At 36.9% G+C, this 22,637-nt stretch overlaps 1 protein-coding gene across 1 annotated transcript in view; it reads left to right on the plus strand.

Moving 5' to 3' along the window:
- Window positions 1–15,942, plus strand: part of LOC104525784 (PDZ domain-containing protein GIPC2) — a 22,362-nt gene extending 6,420 nt beyond the window's left edge. The window contains exons 2-6 of the mRNA XM_010169039.1: window positions 1,567–1,752; window positions 5,318–5,498; window positions 8,703–8,812; window positions 9,538–9,619; window positions 15,697–15,942. Of these exons, the coding sequence (XP_010167341.1) occupies window positions 1,570–1,752; window positions 5,318–5,498; window positions 8,703–8,812; window positions 9,538–9,619; window positions 15,697–15,851 (711 nt within the window). The 5' untranslated portion in view covers window positions 1,567–1,569 and the 3' untranslated portion in view covers window positions 15,852–15,942. The remainder of the gene's footprint in view (window positions 1–1,566; window positions 1,753–5,317; window positions 5,499–8,702; window positions 8,813–9,537; window positions 9,620–15,696) is intronic.
- The last annotated feature ends 6,695 nt before the right edge of the window (window positions 15,943–22,637 follow it).

The raw sequence follows: 22,637 nt of genomic DNA on the forward strand, positions 1-22,637 counted from the left end.
CAGGTGGCCCATCCTGCTGCTCCCCGGGCACTACCATGAGAGCGGTAGCAAAGATGAAAGATGCTGAGCAACATCCTGCTGCTGTTTTTCTCAAGTGCAAGACTGGCTTCCCACTGTGCACTTCTCTTCATGTGGTGGCATTGCTTTTTCCACTTCCTAATTTGGAGCTGGTGTGGTCAGTGGGCTGCAAGGGGATCCAAGGTACGCTCTGAAAGAAAATAACATCCAGAAGCTGTAGGCAGGGAGTTGAATAGTATCTACGTTTATTTCTCATCCTGGCAGAGCCATGTGCATCCTGCTGGCAGCAGAGCCTTTGATGGTTTGCAGTTGTGGCTTTGCCACCTGTCCCTGAGGGCCACATCGGGTAGCAAGTCTCTTACTTTTGTCCTGCTTCCAGTTGCATGTGAAGGATGGTCTTTATTGGCACTCTTTGCCTCAGTGAACTAGATTTTTAGGGATTCTCCAAGTTTGTTTTGGAGCACAGTTTCTCTGTTTTGGCTGCTGCCCTGTGTTTTCCAGTGCTGTTGAGGGCCTCCCTCATTTGTCTTGTGCTACAGCTTGAAAAGGAGTTGGTCAGGTGTAGTTACTTGAGCATTGGGTTTATGCTTGTGCGAGGTTTTTTTTGTGTTGCTTTTTTGTTGCTGTTGTTAGTTTTTGGTTGTTTTTTATTTTTTAGGCTTGGCTGTTCAGTACAGCCTGTACTCAAAGAGCAGAAAGCCCAAAGCCTGCCCGGACTGGCCTCCGTGCAGCACCATGGTGGGCAAAAGCGTTGTCTTGTCCCTGAGCAGCACAGCTGGGTTAGTCTCATCCTGCCTATGCCCAGCGCAATAAACCTCCCTGTTAAAGAACCGCTAGCATAAATGAATAAAGAGAAAAAGGAGTGCCTAACACCCAGTGTTGAAGGGAAATCCCTGAGAAAAGCTGATTTATAAAAAAACAATTTTGCCCTTTTTCTTAAGCCTTACTTTTACGAAGCTGGAACAGAAATGACTCCAACTTACGCTGGAGGAAGGGTAGGAAACTCAGCAAACCCATGAGAGACAATGTACTCTGAGCTAATGGGGAAACATATGGAGCAATATAAAACATTTCATGCTCTCTCATGACCCCTTTGTTTTGATAAGCTCTCTTTTTTCCCCATGAAACTTTCAAGCAGTTATGATTTAAAACAGTCCCTAGTGATGTTTGAATCCTGCAGAATTTGAGGTGGGTGAACAATGAAGCAAAAGATGGTGGTTTGCTCACTCTTACCTCTGGAACAAGGTGTTCTGCTCTAGCTCAAGATGCCTGTGTCAGAGTTGGTGTGCTGAGGCTGCTCACACAGATACGTCTCTCTTTGCTCCCTGCCAGCTCTTATCTGCAGAGTTTGAGCTATTGATGCTTCCTGTCATGTGTGTGGACGGAGACTGTCACCTCTCCTGGGGCAGCTGGAGAAGGAGAGTTATCATGATTTCAGCTATGGATCTGTCAGAGAGGCCGGAACTATGCCCTCCTTTTATCTTCGTATCAAGCTCACCAAACCTAATACACTGTTAAACCTAATGTGTTTGCTTTCCTCCTGCACAGATCATGTTTTGCACTTTGAACACTCATAAAGCTGATATGGACAAGCTTTTAGGTGCACAAATTGGCCTTGAAGATTTCATATTTGCCCACATAAAAGGTCAACGAAAAGAAGTGGAAATTCTTAAAACTGATGATGTGCTTGGGCTCACCATTACAGACAATGGGACTGGCTGTGCATTCATAAAGGTAAATTTAATTACCAGTGAAGTACTTTGTCCTGTAGAAGCTTCTATTACTGTAACAGGTTAATTATTAGGTTAATGATCCTTTAGAACTATAAAATCTTTTATTATCACATATATGGTAAGTATAAAATAAGGTTACTTTTCTTTAAGTACATCATTCAAAATTAGTTCAGCTATTTTTGTACTGCGTGTCATTCAACATTAGTTCATTTGTCATTGCTTCTGTAATGTGTATCAGCTTTACAATGTGGCCATTGTTTTTTTCCGACCTACCCTGAGGTGATAGGTGTTAGATACTACTTGCATCTGCCCCCTCTTTTTTGAAGTTATTTTCTGATATTATTGATTAGGTGCTTATAGAGCTTCTGTCACTCATGAGATAGTGAGATCATATTCTTTCAGTCTTTATGACTGCTCACAGGGCAGAAGCCTTTGTGCTGTACAAGAATAGGTACAAGTATAGTGCTTTTTCAGCTTTCCAATATGGTTGCCTTAGATGAGTAGGGTGAATTTAAAGGCATTAAGGATATGGATTAACACAATTTACCACACTTCACTTGAGTAGCAACTATGGGCAGTAACATGTACAATAAATTAATCATAATTGCTTTTCTTCTCATCTTCTATATGACCTCCAGATAATACGTTTTCAGACAAGTCAAGGCTGAGGAAATGATGCTACTCCTCTTGCTAGACTAGGTATTAGAAATCTTAATGACATTTTCTGCCTTTTTTAGATGCTTTGCTCTAATCTACTCCAGTTATCCATTATTAGGGAGACATGGGCAATTCTTTTCAATTACTGCTATCCCAGTTGCTGTTCTCATTGCTATTGTAAACAGAACTTCTTGTATGGAGAGGTTGTATTCTCTAGTCCTTGGCAACCATGGATATAAAACAAGATGTGGTATAGAAATAGGTTTGCTTGTCTTTGTGGTAGAAAAATGTGATTGAGATAATTCTTGAGAAAGTTGAGATGCAGTGGAGGTTTCAGTAAGCAGTTTGGCAAAATCATAGGCCATTTTTATGTTTATAGACACAGAACTCTGAATTTCTAGTGGTGACGTCCGTGCAGCCTATAACATTCAGTCATGCTGCTGCTTATGTGGCATTTTAAAAGAAGGCATTGGAAGCAGTGCTCCAGAGATTAGAGTTCACCTGTGCAGCACTGTACCGTGTTACTCTCTCTGTGCTTGGTTGGTAATGGGAGGAGAGAGAACAGCCATCACATAGAATAACTGTGTAATTGGACCAGACTGGAAAACCCCTCACCACATTAGCAAGACAAGCTGTAATTTCCAGTAAATTGTAAAAAACTTGTCTGAACAAATATATCATTGTCCTTCTACTGGTCTAATAAGCAGTATAATAAATATGGAAGAATGGGAATGCATTAGTTTAAAGGAGTTTCTAGAAGCTTACTTTGTTGCTGTTGCATATTTAATCAATAGATTTTATAAAACAGCATAGAAAATACATATGCAAAAGTGAAAGCTGCATCATTTTTATACTTGATTGTCTAGGTAAATGACTAAGCAGAGACTGTCTTTACTTTAAAGTTTGATAGAATTATTTTTTGCTTATATATTTACTTTCCTTAGAAAAATGTTACTATATTCCATTATTAATTAAATTAATATTAAATTTATCTTTCTGTGTTGTTGAAACAGCATGGGCTATAGTAATTTTATTGCATTTTGAATAACAAGGCAGTGTCTAGTTTTGATACATAACCCAGCCAGATTTTAAACCTGACACTCTAAACCGCAGGTTCTTTTCCTATGAAATCTGGTGTCATTTTGCCTTACTGGGAAAAAAACCTGTTGTCATGCTGCTTTCATCGGTTTGTTTTCTGGGTACATAGCCACATGGGAAGATGTATTATGGAATCAAATTAGCCATTCAAAGAATAACAGTAGAACTTGAAGCATGACTGACTGGTATATAAGGAGACATTATAAAATGAGGTGGTGTAATTAATTTTAGGCACTGCATAGGAAATATAGATCCTAGCTTCTAAATGAACTGTAGAACACTTGAAATATGGGCATATCAATTGCATCTTAATTACTCTGACAATGTAGCTTGACTGTTTCTGGTCAGTTTACTTGGAGTGATGATAAAAACTAAGTCATATTAAAAAAAGAAAAAAAGTTTGATGTGACTCAAATAACATAGCCAGTGAATATTACTTAAACGGTTTTGGTATTAAGATCCAAATGAAGAGGAAAAGCTAAATGAGAATGAATTCAACATGTAAACTAAACATTAATTGAAGTCTGGTGGGTACACTTTTAAATCCTGGCACCTGGTAAGAGAAATGCATTTGAGACTTGGTTTCTGGTGTGTACAATACCCCCCTCTTCATTCACCATGAGGCTTCTTTTTGGTTTTGATCTAGGTTAAAGAAAAAAAGCACTAGAGAGTTAAATTCAGCTTGAAGCTAAAAATTGTTGCAGTATATTATAGGACACTGATCACTATCACACTTCCCACTGACTCTCTCAGATGGAGGCTCATATGTGGGCTCAGACGTGCGCACATAAACTAAAACCAGGTTCCTGAGATAGTTATACAGCTAGGCTAGGTGTCATAGTGGTGGGTGGTAATATGTTTATCTCCCTTACCTCACTGTTATCTTGATCAAAGTTAGTCTGAACAACATCAGTCATTCTTGAAAAGTATATTATTCAGGAAGATATTAGAATGAAATTCATATCTCTACAAAATATAAGGTGTTCTGCTATGTCATAGCTTTTCTATTAAATAGCTGTAGGATAACAGCTTATATGATTTAGGTACACGATAAATATGACAGCATATAACAACAATAAATAGAATCACTGAAATTTTGAGTGTCCTTTAATTGACCTGATAAATTGTAAAGATCTTTTAAAGATGTTTTTTTCTCACTTTTTAAATTCCACTTCACAGAAACTATAAATATGAATTTCTGTTACATTTTATGACTTCTAGACCATTTGTATTCCATGAAATGGCATGTAGAAGAATTTATTATTCTTTATTGTTATTTCAGTGGAAATACTTTAATATGCAGCTGTATAGCTTGATGAGGAAAATGGTAGAAGTTTTATCACTGTAGATGGGCTTTATTAAGACTAACCCTTTACAGTATGTCATTTTTAGTATATCACCCACATTTTTTATGTCCCTAGACCATACTTGAAAAGAGAAAAGTTCTGTTCCTATGCTTGTCAAGCTATTAAGTCAAAATAAAAACCCAAAACTCAACTAAATGTTCATATTACTGACACGTTTGCACAAAGCACAAAAATCTTAGCTTCTTCAGAAGCCTTAATTTCTAAAGTATGATTTAATTCTTTTCTTTTGATTGATTTTATATTTAATGCTTATGAAAATACTTTGAAAAATAATGCTTTCCAAAATAGATTTTATGAAAATCTTATAGACCAAATACACTATTGGTATAATAAGGTCAGTGCTGTTGATATTGTTAACTGAAATTCTTGGAACCCTGTGGTGTCACGTCTTTACATTTTAAAGAATGTTTCTAATTCTATTTTTTTTTTTAATTTAAACAACAGCGAATCAAAGAAGGTAGCCTTATGGACCGAATCAAAATGGTCTGCGTGGGTGATCACATAGAGACTATAAATGGAAAAAATGTGTCAGATTGTCGACATTATGAAGTTGCCAAAATGCTAAAAGACCTGGAAAAAGATCAAGTGTTTAAGCTGGAGTTGGTAGAGCCTATGAAAGCATTTGGTGAGTTACCAGACTGTCCATCTTGTTCATTGGATGTTGAAATCAGGTTGCAGCCAGGTGTCCCCCAAGGTACAAGAAAATACTTTTTTTTTCTTTTTTTTTTTTCTTTTTTTTTTCTCTGAAGTGAATTATGAATGGATTTTCTTCTCTCTTGCTTTCCATCAGTCATCCTGGTGTGGGCTGCCTCAACCTGAGTCTCGGTTGCTCAATTCCTTTGCCGCCTCATGGTGACGCAAAATAAGTACAGAAATTGTTTCTAAGACACAGTTTTAAAGCATGAATCACTTCACTAATGCACTGATCCTTGAACCTCCTCTTCTCTTTTCCTCTATTGATGCATAATCCCTCTTCATCTATATGTCAGATTTTTCTGTTTCTCTACCCTTTACTGGGGACTGCACTCTCTAATGGAGAAGGATGCTCCAGAAAACGCTGGGATTTCCTAGAGCACCTCCTTTGCTGTGTGCCTGCCTGCCCTTCCCAGCTTTTTTGTGGCTCTGATCTTACAGCAGGCATACTCAGAACTAGAAGAAAGCCATACAGCAAAGCTCTGTCTCTACCTACTACCTGCATGTTATGAGAAAGTGATACTTATATAAGAGGAATGCATAGCTACTGCTAATCCTTATGTATATGAATTTGGTCCAAAAAAAAAAAGTAGGTTTAGCTTAGAGTGTCAAAATAGGAACTAAGCTTTAGTTTTTGTTGTCTCAATTTTTTATAACCCCCTTTGAACCATGCATCATTTTTCTGTAATAAAAACTTCAAAATACTGCCAAATTATAAGTATGTATGAGTCATTGTGCACATCTGCACTAACAGCAAGTTCAAAATCGCCACCTTCACCAGCAGCCAAAGTTCAAAATGTTTCTTTTTCAAATCTTTTTTTATCTGCTAGTAGCTTACAACTGCTGTCATACACCAGTCTTGACACTTGGTGTCAGAATAGCAGCAGAAATTGAAAATGAGAGAAATCTGAAGATTTTTTTTTTTTGCTTTTGGTGCTTATGTAAAAAATGAGGGTTATGAGTTAATCTCTGAAGCGTTTGGATGTAAGTTGGTATTCCTGTTTAGCAAATGTGTATGCTATACAGTAGGCTAAAGTAGTATTACGTATGTCTAGTATTGCAATTAGTAAAATAAGAATACCTTTTTAATATGGGTCTATAATTTGTGTTCAATGCTAAACGTGTTACATAATCTCTTTGTAAAGACCAGAGTAAATCAGCATTTGATTGATGACTTCAGCCATTATTTAATTGTAATTACCTTAATCAAGTGATTAAGATACCTTTTAGTCTGCCTGTATGTAGAGAAGGAAACCTGCTAATTACATAGTGCTACCTTTTATCTGACATTGAATTAAGAGATGATCAGAGCTTTTCGGACCGATTTTTGGATGATACACATTATTTTTTACCCTACAGAAATTAATTTACAAGTTTGAATGCCCAATAGAATCCCCAGCCTCTAGCCTTAGGTGCAGTTAGGCTTTAAGCACAAATTTATTTGAGACAATGTTTAAGCTGCAGCATGCTGAGAATAGCCCCAGAGGAGATGACAAAAAGGATCCAGATCCTGCTGGACAAGTAGGTGCTGAATTCCTGTTAGTTTCAACACAAGTTTGTGAGGGTATAGAAATAAGAACGAGTCTCTGTGTGAAATTACTTTTACTTTTCCTTCTCTCAGCAGAATGTGAAATAAACATAACTTGCAGGTTGGGTATATTTCTGCCGAGTGCACACAGGCTGCCCCAGCTTCTCAAGGCTTGCAGCACAGAATTAAAGAATAAGATTGATCCTTACCAGTCATAAGCTAGCCATCTACAAATTGGTGAAAAATTAATAGAAACAAAGTAAAGGCAGCATAACAAAAACTCTACATTTAAAATATGTGAATATGAAAAATAGTTTCTGTGATGACCAGACAGCTTTGGTCTGAAGTATTGCAAGTAAAAGTTACGTAAGGTCATGAATTTTAAGTTGCTAATGGTGACAAAACTAGAAAAAGATATATGTTGTATCAGGAATGGCTTTTTGAAACAAGTCCAGAAGAAATTATGTCAGTCTTAAGAATGTTTGAAACTGTCCTTGAAGCAATAAAAGGATTAAGGAAAAGTGTTGATCCTAAGTATATATGTAATAGACCATGCCATAACTATTTGATAAAATAAAAACAATTCAGATTTACTTTTCAAGTCTTGTTCAGGAGAATAATCTGGATTTTTGAATAATTATACAAGAATGATGATTTGGACACGGGCAAAATGAATACAGCCCGTTAAAGCCTTGCCTTCAAGGAGAGCTTATTAGAAAGGCCTGCTGTTAACAGGAGGAGTAGTCTGGTAGAGAAAACAGCACAGTTAAAAACAGTTTTGGAAAAATTACCTCCTCTCTTCTAGCACTTTCCAGATTAACTATGCAACTCCCATGTCAGTAAGTAAATTAAGACCATAGCAATCTTGATGTAAATTTATATACTAGAAGAAGAAAGCTAAATCTGAAATGATTCCATACTCCATTTACAAACTGGAGTGCCCTTACATAAGATTAAAAAAGGAAAGCTGGTGAAGAAAACTGGATAAATCCAGATCTTCTTGGTAGAGATTTATCAAGCATGAAACCAATGGAAAAGCTCCTGCAGATCTTCTTAGGGAAATTTCACCTATGTGACTGCTAGTAATTGAATTGTTAGTTCAATGTGTCTCATCACAACCTGTTTAGCAGTGGTGTTTGCACCCTTGCATCAGTAAAAGATGGAAATGTTGCAACGCTAAACCTGCTACATAGTCTGCCTGTAAAGACCAGGATAAATCAGCATTTGGCTGATAACTTCAGCCATTATCTAATATTAAGTAATAAATACTTCTGCTTTTCTGTGGAATAGGGAAATGAAATTACACAAAATGCATATATGAAGTTGAGTGCAATAGACCTGCATAGATATATTAGTCAATGGAAGTCTCAGCTTCAGTGCAGTTAAGCAGATATCAAAGTTTGAAGACAAGAAATTGACAGCAAAGCTATACTTAGAATACAATTAATTTATAATTAAATTTTTACATATGCCTGGATCTTGATTAGAATAAAAAGTGAAAGTAATGTGATAGCCAAAGCAGATACATCATATTCTGCTGTACCATATACTTAGTTTTGTTTGGTATTATTTTCTTTTTGTTGACATTGTTGTTTGTTCTGTCTTTAGAAAAGCTGGAACCAAGGTCCAAAGGTGGAACTCTGCCAGAGGCTAAAATCTCCAGAGGGAGAGAAACACTTCGGCTAAGAACTAAAGGCCCTGCGACTGTGGAAGAAATGGTATGGTTATCTTGGGGCTCTTCGATAGTTTAATCATCTAGCACCTGATTTATTTTTCCCCAAGGGTTATAAGGTAAAGTGGGAAGGAAAATTAATCTGGATATTAAAAAAATTGTGGAACTTAAGAAGGGGACTGCCTTCTGCAAGGAGAAATGCTTATATGAAGTTGAAGATAAGCAGGGATAGGATGGGCCTGAGGAATCTGGAAGCAGAGAACCTATATCTAGATGTTATGGGTTACCTGGATAATTTAAGGTAGATTAGAGCAAGGAGTGTTGAAAAGAGGGAAGGAGGAAAAAAGCTGGGGGGATGGTTGAAGAGTTGATTCTGTTTCTGATGCTGTGAAGTGTACTGGGCTGTGTAAGGGTTGTTAGGAGAGGCTGATAACATTGATGTGAATACGTGTAAAACCAGGAACAGGGTTTGGAAGAAATGTTATTTATTCTGGGTTCCTCTAAAGCTGATGAGGATGTGATGAAGTTCTATATTGTCAGGAGATGCAAGGTCCCTGTTTAGCTGGAATGTGAGAGGTATGTGGTTTGACATTAAGAGGAAGGCTTAGGGCTGTGAGAAGGGGGCAAGTGTAATAATGTGTTTTACTTGTAGGTTTTGTTTAGATGGCTAGGATGGGAGTAAGGCTAATCAGTGGTGAATTGCTGGTTATTTTGAAATCTGCATGGATATAATCATACTTGTGCTCTTTTTCTCCCTTTATTTCAACAAAGCCAACTGAAGTTGAAGAAAAAGCAATTAAAAAAGTGGATGAGCTGCTTGAAACATACATGGGGATAAGAGATATTGAATTAGGTGAGTTTTTAACAGATACATTACTATGAGATTAAGTAATTTCTCATTTTCTGTAGTGTAAAATATATTGAGTACTTTAGCCACTGGACATAAGTAAAGCAAAATTTGTCCAGGATGCAGTTGCAAAAACTTGTCACTATTTCTCCAAGTGTGTGTGTCTGATAAAAGAAAGAATCTCTTGCTACAAGCCTTATGATATAATTAAATAGATCATCTGTTCTTCCTGCATGTTATCTGCACACTATTGCATGAATTATTTAGTTGTTTGCCATTAACTGTCATCAGTGTATTCTTTCTGGCATGTATTTTCTAGTGGAGCTTGTGTGTACCACATTTAAAGATTGTTAAGGATAAACATGTCTACTTGCTTTTTTGCTATTTTCCCTTTGGTTTAGACACATCAAAGTTGACCACTGAAGTTTGAATCCGAGATCTTAACCAGTGAAAGGGCAACTATTTAGCAAGGGAACCAACAGAGCAATTGCACAAATTTTTCAAATTATCTAGAGCCTGTGTTCTGAAGAACATGAGAAATTTTCCATAATATTTACTAAAAAATATTTACTTAAAACTGCACCACACTTGTCCTTGCAGCTGTTGCCTCTCTCTATTAATCTGACAACAACTAAATAGGAACTTCTGTTTGTTATGGGAAGAAGCTGCAGTCTGGCTGAGTAAGAAGTGTTGCTGTAGCCAGCTGTGACTGGGTGTAGTCCTCATATGATGTTATAGAACTGCTAATACTGAGACAAAGAATAAGATATTTATTATGGTAATAACTAAAAAAATCAGTGGAGAGTTAGGAAAGGGTAAGTCACATGAAAAGTGATACAGAAAAGAAAGCTGTTACAAGAGAGAAGTAGGGGACGCAAAGCGGAAGAGAAGATGGGACTGGCATGAAGCTAAGGGCAAAGCAGGAGGGTTGGACAGGCAGCGGTTAGCACAGAAGAATGAGAACAATAGGAGATTATCTGAATAACCAAAAGTTCTTTGTTGGCTGCTTCTACTGGCAAGCATCTGATTGGCAGCTTCTACTAGTTTTGTCCCCCAGCCCAAGGTAAAGGTGAGCTTCCTGGCATAGAAGAGAGAGCAGAGTTGCCCAAACCTTGTGTATTCTGTTTTGAAGGTAATATCTAAACTTTCCAATTCCCAGAAAACTAAAAATTCTCAAAAATTCTGTTTCCAGCAACTCTAATATGTGATGCCTCTGCCATGTAATATGCTGCCAGGAGCCCTATGTGGTGCTGACCCTCTCTTTAGGTTAGGAAGGATCCCATATCCTGTCACTCTCCTGCAGCCTCTGCTGCTCAGTCCATCTTTGGCTCAGGCATCAAAGCTCCTGAGTCTCGTGCCAGCTGTCCCTCTGGGAGTTGTTTTTGTCCTGCAGCTGTTGCAGTCCTGTCTCGAGCTGGGCTTCTGGAGGCTCCTGTCCTTGCAGGTTACCTCCAAGGTCTCCAGGCTCCTGACCCTAGAGGAATAAGTGACTATAGCTGTTTTGTTTTTTTTTCTCAGAACCCTGAGAACCTAGGCTAGAACATGATTTTTTGGGATGTTGAGGTTGGTGTGCTCTGCTCTGGGACAGGGAAGCAAATTCACATGGGAACTGGCGTTCCCTTTATTTTTGGCTCTCAGTACTGTAACGGGATGGCTCTTGTACAGTAGACTGAAGAGTTCAGCTTTCAGCATGTGTGGCTGAGCTGATTGCTAAGCACCTGGTAGAGTTTTCCCATGCATTCCTTTTTTTTTTTTTTTTTTTTTTTTTTTTTTTCCCCAAAAGATCTAATGTCCTTCATCTTTCAGTATGTAGTTTGGAAAGCTTCAAAGAATATCTTAAAAGAACTCTCAAAGAGGAAGAGGTCTTTGTCCTCAAAGATACTCTCTTCTTCCCAACTGGGTTGTTGTTTTGCCCTTCACCTCTTCCTTCTCTTCCTCCCAAAAAGGCAGTGGAATAAAAAGAAGCTGTCAGGAATCAAAGACTACAGAGTTCACATAGCTTTAGTTTGCATCTTTGAAGCCATTTGCTAAAGTTCACATCTTGGAGTCAAGCACCAACAGCGATGACAAAAAAAGTTTTATCATTTTTAAACAATTAAACAGCTCTAGGACCCTTTACGAAAGGAGAGCTAATCAACTGTCACAAATCTGTTCAATTAACATATGTCAGTTTTTCATATACTGGATGTGATCAGTCACCCATGAAAATGAAATATGAGGAAAGGATTCATTCAGAGAATGCCAATCACCACTCAGCTAGAAATTTCACTCATTACTCAAGCCAGATTAGTTGAAAATGCAAGTGTTCACAATGCGACAGCCGACAGGTGATTAAGATCTCAATCATTGCTCACTCCCATGCAGTTCTGTTTGTCGGAAGCTTTGGATGTCAGTTAATATTGCTCTTTCATCTCCATTAAAATGACACTTCCATGGTGTGATTGAATTTTGAAACAGTGCCCCAGTTTTCAACCAGAAGTTAGATAGAAAGGAAAGAAAAAATAATGTAAAATTACAGACAGAATTAAAGATGAGATAAAGCCCTTAATTTTTGCATAGTTAAGTGTCTTGACAGTTTCAAGAATGGCTGACTAAATCTACACACAAATCCAAGTTGGAGCAAAATGCTTGGAAATCATTTAATGGAAATGCAAACACTTATCTTTTTCTTTTTGGCACAAAGATTCTGGGTGGGAGGAAGCCTGGATCTATGGGATCCATCCCCAGAATGCTACCGGTGGAAAAATTATGGCAAAAAGGGCTTCCTGTCCAACTTTTTTCTTTTGGCATCTTTTGGCTAGCTCTTCATCCACTGATATTTTATTGTGATTTGTTGTATTTTTACACTTCTGGATAATTTTTCCCTTTTGTTCTTCCCTCTAATGTTGTCAGATATATAATATATTTGTATATTCTTCATCTCTGTTTAGAAGAATTTCAAATGTACTTCTCCACTCTTGACTTTGTTTTTCAAACTTACTCTCTAGTCAAAATGTCCTAACAAGTTTAAACTTTTTGTCAGCCAAGCTTCTTCTCTTGGCTCACTAGTCCAACCCAGCAATATTGAATAGATGTTTTGATCTTGAAATGTTTTGAGTGAAGTGATATTTTCCCTGAATGTGGTGTTTTCTGCTCCTTCTGTCACCAGACTTCCTTTCCCAAAGGACTTTATTGTATATGGTCTGGGGTATGTTGTTTATGACTGTAGATTTACTCTGAGAGAATAATAGCAGTTTTGTGAAAAAGGGAAAGGTATCAAGTCTGGTTAAACAAGAACTTATCCACTTCAAGAACAATTAGTACTTAATAAAAAGAAACAAGAAGAAAGGTTATTTTTAATGGCTCTTTGAGTGCCAGATCTGACATGGTTCAACATGAAACTAAAACCAAGTAATGTTAAACGCTGGAAACTGCAAGGACACGCTTCATTTTCTGCCTTGTTGTAAGGAAGCTGAATGTGAATTTTAGCTCTTTTAAAGTGCCAGACGAGAATAATGATTGTTACCTTTTGATGAAGGCAGAGCTTCTGATAGTATTACAGCTAAATTAATATTGAAGTTTCTGTTAAGACTTCTGTAAAAGTTTTTTTTAGAAATTACAGGATAGGATATAGGTAGCAAAACCACTATGTAAGTTGGATAATAACAATGACAGGTAGATCATTGCTTTCATGGCTTGTGTTGCATGTGTCTATCAAAAGTGAAAATAAGGACTTTGTGAAAGATCTTTGAAGTTATTTTAAAGGGACTAGGTTTAAAAGCCAACATATTCTGGGAAGCCTGATATTAAGCTTCTCAGTTAAAGTTGAGAAGACTTCTAATTCCTTTCATCACTTTGAAATTTGCTGAACTTTTTACATTTTATATAAACTTTCTCAGGTATGAGCATTCCCTGAAGTGACATTTAAAAAAAAAAATAAAATAAAAAGCCCCTGAAAACAATTGGGGCTCTCTAGAGTGGAAAAAATACTCAATTGGAAGAAAAAAAAAATCCTGTAATCACTTACTGTGCAGCTGTTACAAGAAGCAGTGAGGGAAAGGGAGGGGAGTGGAGGAAATTTTGCACGGAGCTGTTGCCCTCTGAGAACTTGTAAAGTTTTCTTCAAGTTGGCAAATATCTGCTAAAGGCCTTGGCAATCAGTAGTTTTTGATTTGCCTTGGGAGTTACGCATTGCAAATGTCATTGTATAAACATGCAGGTTCTGCACAGCTGTGCTGCCAAGGGGATGGCGTCCCATGTCTGTGTTATCTGCCTGGGGAAATAAGAATATGGACGCTGGGTAATGGAGAAGACTGGTCAGCTGTAGTGTTTCTGTATGTATGAAACTAATGAAGCAGGGTTCAGATTTGCACACTCGTGTGTGTGGGTGGTACAACTAGTGTGAGAAGGTGGGGAAGGACGGCTTGAGCCGGCTGTGGGATCTGTGCCCGGTAATACAAGGCTGCTGGCACTAGAGGTCAGCACCAAGCCATCGAAAACTGCCTCTCCCCAGCAGTGACCATCCTCCCATCTCCCCGCAAAAGCTTGTGTCAATACATCCGGTGAATCTGGGAAAGGGAATGCGCTTTAATAAATATACTACATTAAATGTACCCTGGTACTGATGATTACAGTTGCTCAGTACAGTTGAAAACACTTTTATTTGAGGCTGCTGCTTTTGCACGGTCGTGACAGTCTGCCTCCTGCTTGACTGGGTTGAAAATTGTCTTCATTATCTAAGTTTAGTGGATTTTGTTATAAAGTTTGGTAAATCTAAAACTATTTTTAAGGTTACATTTCATAATTTGGGAAGCTCAGTCTTTAAAGAAAATTGTGTTTGAAGTAACATTTTCTGTTAATGTAAGAGTTTGTGATGGTATAATTCAGTGGTTTCAACTAGGGCAGTTGGACTGTAATATAATGCTGTGTTATCTTGTTTTATTACTGCTGTCCTTGTCATATGGCTCTTTCATATATCTCAACGAATTTATGTTAAAACTGACTAAATTCCTTGCTCTCACTCTTTCTGCTGAAGCACTTGTCTAGATCTCTGATGGCAACTTTTTTTTTAATATCTTGAGTGAGTATATCAAGACAAGTTTGCTCTTGTATCAGCTTGCACCAAAAACAACCCTCTCCCATTGTCTATATAGAGTAACTTCATATCCTGGTTCATATCCAGAAATCTGTGAAGTTTAAATTACACCCTTTACCTCATTACCTCCAGGATTATTCCTCTGCAAGTACCTTCTTATGCCATGGTGTCAGGGCATATAGGTTAGTGTTGATAGGACAAATGCTTGTCTTGTGCTTGTCAGGAACAAGAGCCCCATGTTTAATGCCTGTTTCTCATCCAGACTCCTCTGAGTCAGTGCCCCAGGAACTTCACAGGGGACACAGAAAGAATCAGTGCAACAGGGACAGGGTTTCTACTGGCAGGGAAACAGGTCTTGAGAGTCTTTGAGAACCAGTAGTGATGCCCAGGAAGCTGGGTTACGCTTGAACTGTCTCAATCACAGCCCTTTGTTTGTCAAGCTTTACATAAATTTTCATTGAACTGCTTTGTGTAGTTTGGCACACTTCAGTTCTGTTTGGAGCCTGTTGTCTGAACATAGTTAAAACCAAAGCATCAAATTCCTCCAGAATTACTGTTGCTGATGTCTACAATGTGGAATATGGCTCAAGTTTGTTCACAGCTTGTTACAAGTTTGCATAACATCAAACACTGTTTGCCAGAAGTTCATAGCTGTCAATAAATCTGAGCTGAGTTTCAGGTCAACAAAATAATATTAAATACATTTAATAAAACTTCAGAACAGGGGAAGTTTCTTTTCCTTTTTATCAGAGAGATTTTGCCATGTCAATACAAAATGGTGCATGCAGTAGATGGCAGACTGTCCCAGGGAAGGTGGTTTTGTGTGGCTTCAGAACTTCCTTCCCTTTCTTAGGCACTGTAATACGTGTAGGTAAGCTTTACATTTCCCTAAGCTGATCTTACCTGGTTTTGAAAATAGACATTCAAAAACTGTCTTGGCCATATGACAGCTACAAAGTTAGCTGTCACTTTCACGAGAATGACATTATTTTGTTTTGTTGCTTTTTAGCTGCAACGATGGTGGAAGCTGGAAGAGACAAGAAAAACCCAGATGAATTTGCAGTGGCATTGGATGAAACTCTTGGAGACTTTGCATTTCCAGATGAGTTTGTCTTTGATGTATGGGGAGCAATAGGTGATGCTAAGCAAGGACGACTGGAATGAGACCTGTGCAGTTTATCAATCCCTATTTGAAAATACGGAATTATTTTCAAATACATTCATCAGAATTTTAATACTTTTATTGATATGAATCCAGGGTGCTCTGTATAAGTATTCTTGTCTGAATCTTTTGCAAAGGAAGGTTTCTAATAGACATATGAAGGTAAACTCAAACTTCTGACAACTGCACATTTAAAACAAACATATAATTTACGTGTAGAAATCACTGTTAGAAGTGCTTCCAGGAGATATATTTATACAGACATTTTATGAAAACTTGGTATTTTTAAATTGTACATACACTTTGATATCAATATTCCAAAGAGTGTTAGACGTATGCAACAAAGAGTTTGAATTATTTTATCCCTTCTTTAGAAAGGTTTATAAACTTGTTGAAAAAATACCTAGCTACACGCTGCAGTTCCCTAGTCTTCTGTTGTCCTTATGTATTCATGTACACAAAGAGCTATGGAAAACCTAAAGCCTTGGGTTTTCTTACAGTTTGGCCTGGATGTAGTCTTTTCTATAGACAGAGCTAGGAAGAAGCTACCCTGTTTCTGAGGAACCTAATTTCAGGAAAAAAAATAATACCTCTCACCCATGAGAACTAAGATCTTTGAATGAGAAAGACTTGCTTTCATCTGAGTCATAATACACACTTCCTGGGTATTACTGAAATGAATAAGTATAGTAGAAATGCTTAAAACCAGGAAGCTGCTGCTTTATTCAGATGCCATATTATTCCAATAGCAACTGCATAGGAAGAAACAAATGTTATTTTTTGTTACTATTAAGGTATTTGAATAATATCTGTGATCTGGCACAGGAGACTATAGTGTATGACTAAGTGCTTAATTGATCCTTGCATATGCTGAATGATTTGCTGACATCCTGTGGAACTCCCCTCTTGTCTGTTTTTTTTTTTCAACGTGGCAACATAGGAGAGACATTGAAGGTGTTCAGACTTGGAAGATATTATTGTAAAGTCAGAAACAATTACAGTTTGGATGAAAATTCATGCCTAAACCCTGAAAAATGCATTAAATTAATTTCAGATGTTGGGATTTCCAATTATGTTGTACATAAACGTATTTTAACTGATAAACTGATACTAGTAAATATCAGATTTTAAAAATTAACTGTCGCTTTTAACACATCTCTTGTGCCTGCATTTATCCTTCTGTTCATTCTGTATTTAATGAAGAGCAATGTAATAAGTTTTGGTTTTACTCATAATGAGATTCTTTTTCAGTTTTTGCTGTGCTTAGTCTTAATTAAGACAGATATTTACTCATTTGTTTAGAAAAAGCTACTTTCAAGTGATTGTTATAGCCAAATAACACATCATGAGTGTCCTTGAATGAAATTGAACAAGAGTGTAGGGCCTGACCTGGGAAAGTGTCATAGTTTTTTACTATTTTTATATTTGCAAAAACCTATAAAATAATAGCTATTACAAAAGGTTTTTCTAAATCACTGCCTAGTTATTTTCTTCTGAGGAAAATGTCTTTCACTGTCTTGCAGAGATCTCTTTAAAATAAAGACTACGCCAATAATTTTACATGTTCTATGTCAATGATTTTTTTTTCCTAAAACCATGATACTTTAAAGTACTCAAGAGGTCCCCATTCTCTTTACTAAACTCCACTAAGTCTTTTGCACGTTACAATAAGTGAATGTGTTTTCTAGTTATGAAATATTACATGAAATCTTATAAATACTGTTCAGTGGTCTTTTAATGGGGATAATCTCCATTTTTATAAATGGTGTTGTGAATATTTGCTCTTGTATCTCTGATTTAAGGAAAAGCTTTCACATAGATATTCCTTTCTATAGAATGAGTAGTATAGAGCAGTATAGAGGTCATCTATTTTATTGTATCTAAGCATTTCAAAGGTGTCAAAATTTTTCTTCATTTTACTAGTGCCTCATATCACCAGTGTGGGATGAAATGTCTATCTTCAAACAGGTGTGATAATTAACAATTTCTACATGTAGAAATACATGAAAATAGAAAAAATTAGGCTATTCTCAAGTTATGAGAAGTAAAAATGTATAATTTTACAAGAAAATTTGAGTTTTAGTAAAACTTGAAAATATATTTAAAGAAAGCTTGTAAGAAGGTGATTAAATTTTACACAACCCATTGCTCAGCTGGGGCCATGAGGAGGTATTATTCGAGAATAATGAGATAGGTGTGTAATTTTAGGACAGAGCACAAGGTGGGTAGTGTTTCTCTATATTTACTAATTGCAAGTCTGAGCCCACAATCTTCCGTTGCAGTTGAGCACAGTCTTGCACAGGGCTGCTTTAACTAATGTGCTCTTGGTAATGAAATATTAAAGTATTGTGGGCCATATCATTTATTCTTTGAACTTCTTTTAGGTGAAAAGGAAAAATGAAAGATCAAGAATTCCCTGTTGGTTTTAAATTGTTTTATGTAAAACAAAAAAATCAAACTTTGTGGAAGTGTTTTTGTACACTAATGTTAGTAACCAACATGCCACTGATTATAAAATCAATTAAAATGGAGAATTCCTTCTTAAACAGGAGAAAAAAAAAAGCTATTATGGAAGAGATGTATTATAAAATAATACATGAAATGTTACCTGTATCCCCTCATGTGTTTTGGCTGTTCATTTTATTTAGAGAAATTGTTGTTCAATCAATTTATCCTCAGAGAATAATTTGTCTCATTACAGTGATAAAATAGCAAGATAAAAATAAACTCTGAAGCTCTAATTCTGCATAGAGCTGTCTTTTGTCATAGCAGCCTGTCTTTGTGGAGTTTATTTCAGAACTAAGATTTAAATAGTCATAGCAATTTTACTAGCATTTACTGCAATAAAATATGTAGATGTATCTTAATTTTTGAGTTCTCATTTACACATACGTTATTTCTAGCACATGAGACATAATGGTGCCATTACCCAATTTAGTAGATTGTTTGCATTTTCCAGCTATGCATGAATGAGTTGTCACATGAAAACATTACGTTATAAAGTACGATAAATACTTCTCGCTCTATGTAATGATTTGGGTAGTAAATTTGATGTTATTTTACTAGTGAAATACAGCCTGCAGTTCCCTTTTAAAACCTAGTCAATAAAGACAGTAAAGCCTTTGCATGCTTTGTAGGGTCAAAACGTCATTAAATGTCACTACAAAAATCTCCCAAATTCATTTGAAGGAGAATTCAAGGTCTAGTTAATGTAAGTGCTGATCAGAGTAGGACTAAATATCTTGTGTGTTGCAGTTGGAAGTGTGCTGGTGAATAGTCCTCTCCAAATCTGAAGTGGAATGAGACAAGGTAGTAACTCACCCTGAATGCTATTCTAAAAGTAACTGATTCCTTATTCTTATAATTTGGTGCCCAGTTTGCAGGGAGCTGGCAGATATGTGCAATTGTTCATGCCTTTACTTCCAGAGGTACTGCTATATTCAAGATAATGTAAACTAACCCCTATTTTTCTCTGTAAGCAATACTCTTTAGATGCAACAAGGAGATTTAATGAAATCTGGTGTTCATAAAGTTCTGAGCTCATAATCTTAAAAATATGAGGGGAGATGAATATTTCACACTTTTAAAGGAACTAATTTTGCAAATTACAGATACATCTTTTGTGACACCTTTAGTATGCCAGATGTTGCTTCAGTTAGATCTGATTTTATGCAACCCTATTCATAGTACAGTTAGTATTCAAATATATATTAATATAAGCAGTGTATTTGGGACAATCTCATCTGCTGTTCAGATTTGCACTTTGATTTGAATAGTGGTTATATTCTTATTTTTGTTTCTTATTTTTTCACAATTTATCTTTTTTTTTTCTTTTGAGATAAACATAAACCCGTGGAAATGTCCTTTGTATTTCAGAGTGAAATATTAATCTTAAAGTTAAGCTAACTTATAACATTTAGTTAAGGAAAAGGTATCAGGCAAGATATAATGCAGGATATAAAGTTTTTAAAGTGCTGTCTGTGATGACAAAAAAGCAAATTGTAGAATTTTTTTTTTTTCTGCTTTTTAATGTGAACTTCTACTTTTCAAATTGCGCATTGTTTTTCATGAAAAGAGCCCTGAGAGTTTCTATTCCAAAGTCTGAATACTGTAGTAAAATGATATATTATTCTTGGTTTTCTTTCTGCCAGGAGATACTTCAGAACAATTAGAAGTCAGGGTGTTGACTATTTGCCCTTTTGAAATCAAATGCATGTTTGCCATGAACCGCAGAACTCAACTCTAACAGTAAGAGCTTAATCTGAAATTTGTATTCAGTATTGTTGTTCCTTTTCAGTTCTCCCACTCCCTATGTTTGTAAAGCATTTTACCTTTAGATGTTGTTATACTTTGAAAGATCTGTTATTTAGTTTATGAAAATATGAACAAATTTACAGGCTTGGAAGTCAAAAATAGGGAAAATCCTTAGCGTTTCTTGAAGATACTTATAAACAGTAACAGTCTTTGATTAAAAAGCATGCAGCCTGTAATACAGACTTTGTCCTCAGAAAAGTTATATTCAGTGTGTGAGATTCAGGAAATGACAACTAAAAAGAAAAAAAATTGAGACAGCATAAATATAAAGAAAATACCTCTTTCTTTATTCAAAGACATGCTCTGGTTTAAATAGAACAACAGAAGGTCTGAGATTGAACAGAAGGAACCTCCTGTTGTGTTTAGGCTGCCCTATCTCTCTGCTCCTGTTGCTTGTACACAGAGAGGTCGTGAACAGCTTTTTCAGTTTTCTTTCAATGATGGCCGTCCTTACTTGAATCTCTATTGCTGTGTCGGAAAAGGAAGCTCTTGGTTTTGTAGCTGAATCATTAGTCTGTGAGGTTCTCCCAGTTCCCTGAGAACTAAGGCAGATTTTCAAGTTGTCACAAACTTAATTTTACTATATAGTAATATCTACTTTTCTTTGAAATGAAAAGGTATCTGGCAGTTCTACTTTGTAGTCATTACTGCAGTGCTTCTGCTGCAGTGACCCGTGTGTAGGATGGTGAAGAGTAACAGAGAAGATTATATCTGGTAAAATCTTTTGCCTGGAAATCATGCTGAAACAATCACCAGATAGTAAGAATGCTTTATAAATTATTAGGAAATAATCACTATGGAAAAAAGAGTAACTGCTATTCAAAAGTTCAACAGGTAACCCCAGCTTGTGCCTCAGCGTAGAAGTTTTCCAAGAGCTCAGATGAAGAACGTGACTGAGCACAGGAACAAATCCAAACATTTCTTCCCAAATCTTCATCTCACTTCCTTTAATCTTGCTATCCTAGTCATGTTTGTGGAGTGTGGTTTCTGGAACTTGATAAATAAAACTATGTGCAAAGCACAGGAGCTCACAACAGGGCAGACAGGGTAGTGGATCAGAAAAAGAAAGTGAACTTCTTCACATAGGATGAAGTGTGCCCAGAGAGCCAAGAAAGCCAGTAGCATCCTGGCTTGTATCAAGAATAGTGTGTCCTGCAGGACTAGGGAAGTGATTGTCCCCCTGTACTCAGCACTGGTGAGGCCACACCTCAAGTACTGTGTCCAGTTTTGGGCCCCTCACTACAGGAAAGACATTGAGTTGCTGGAGTGTGTCCAGAGAAGGGCAACAAAGCTGCTGAAGGATCTGAAGCAGAAGTTCTATGAGGAGCGGCTGGAGGAACTGGGATTGTTTAATCTGGAGAAGAGGAGGCTGAGGGGAGACCTTATTGCTCTCTACAATTATGTGAAAGGAGGTTGTAGAGAGGTGGGTCTCAGTCTCTTCTTCCAAGTAACAAGTGATAGGACAAGAGGAAATGTCCTCAAGTTGCACCAGGGGAGGTTTAGAATGGATATCAGGAAAAATTTAATCTCTGAAAGGATTGTCAAGCATTGGAACAGGCTGCTCAGGGATGTGGCTGAGTCACCATCCCTGGAGGTACTTAAAAGACATGTAGATGTGGTGCTTAGGGACATGGTTTAATGGTAGTCTCAGCAGTGTTAGGTTTATGGTTGGACTCAATGATCTTAAAGGTCTTTTCCAATCAAAGTGATTCTATGATTCTAAGTGCTATGCCATTGCAATTATGAGGATAATAACTTGTTGGTACACATGAAGAACCAGTCCTATGTTCCTTCTCTCCAGTTTCCTAATATACCCACCAGACTGAGTGGGGTATTAACCGAAGAGTAAAGATGGGAGAGCGCTGGCTGGATAATTTAAAGTTTCTAACCTTTCCAGCTGCTAAGGGGGGTTGAGTCTATGGGTCAGACTAGAGCTAGTTCAAAGTAAATCCCTGACACAGGATTAGTGTGGATGTTGGGTACTTGGCCCCAGAGGTTTTGTTCAGCAGTCCTGCTTCTATGGTTCCTTGACTGCTTGACAAGATGCACCCACTATGCTGCCCTGTTGGTGTTTACTAGGAATGTGGGCTCATTAATGTAGCATATAACTGAATACCTAATTACTTTGTTTTAAATTAACTGTAATTTTTTTTCTCTTTCAAAGGAGATACATTTGTCTGAACCTAAAGGTTGTGAACAGCAGGCCCCAAAGCTTTTCTCTTGTGTTTCTCTAGCCATTGCATGTCTGAGCTTTTCACAGAGGCAGGAGAATGAAAACAAGATTCACTATATTATTCTAATTTTTGGTTACTAAATATGCTTTATATTGACTTGTTTTTTCCTGTCTTCTTTTGGGATGAATAGTTAAATATTTTATTATTAATGTTTCTTTTTTGAGCATGAAGTGCATTAATTAACCACTTAAAAGAAATAAAGTATTTGAATTTCAGATGAGCTCTAATTGAAGAAACATA

This window comes from Antrostomus carolinensis, unplaced genomic scaffold, assembly GCF_000700745.2.
Source record: "Antrostomus carolinensis isolate BGI_N321 unplaced genomic scaffold, ASM70074v2 scaffold10200, whole genome shotgun sequence".
Classification (NCBI taxonomy): Eukaryota; Metazoa; Chordata; class Aves; order Caprimulgiformes; family Caprimulgidae; genus Antrostomus; species Antrostomus carolinensis.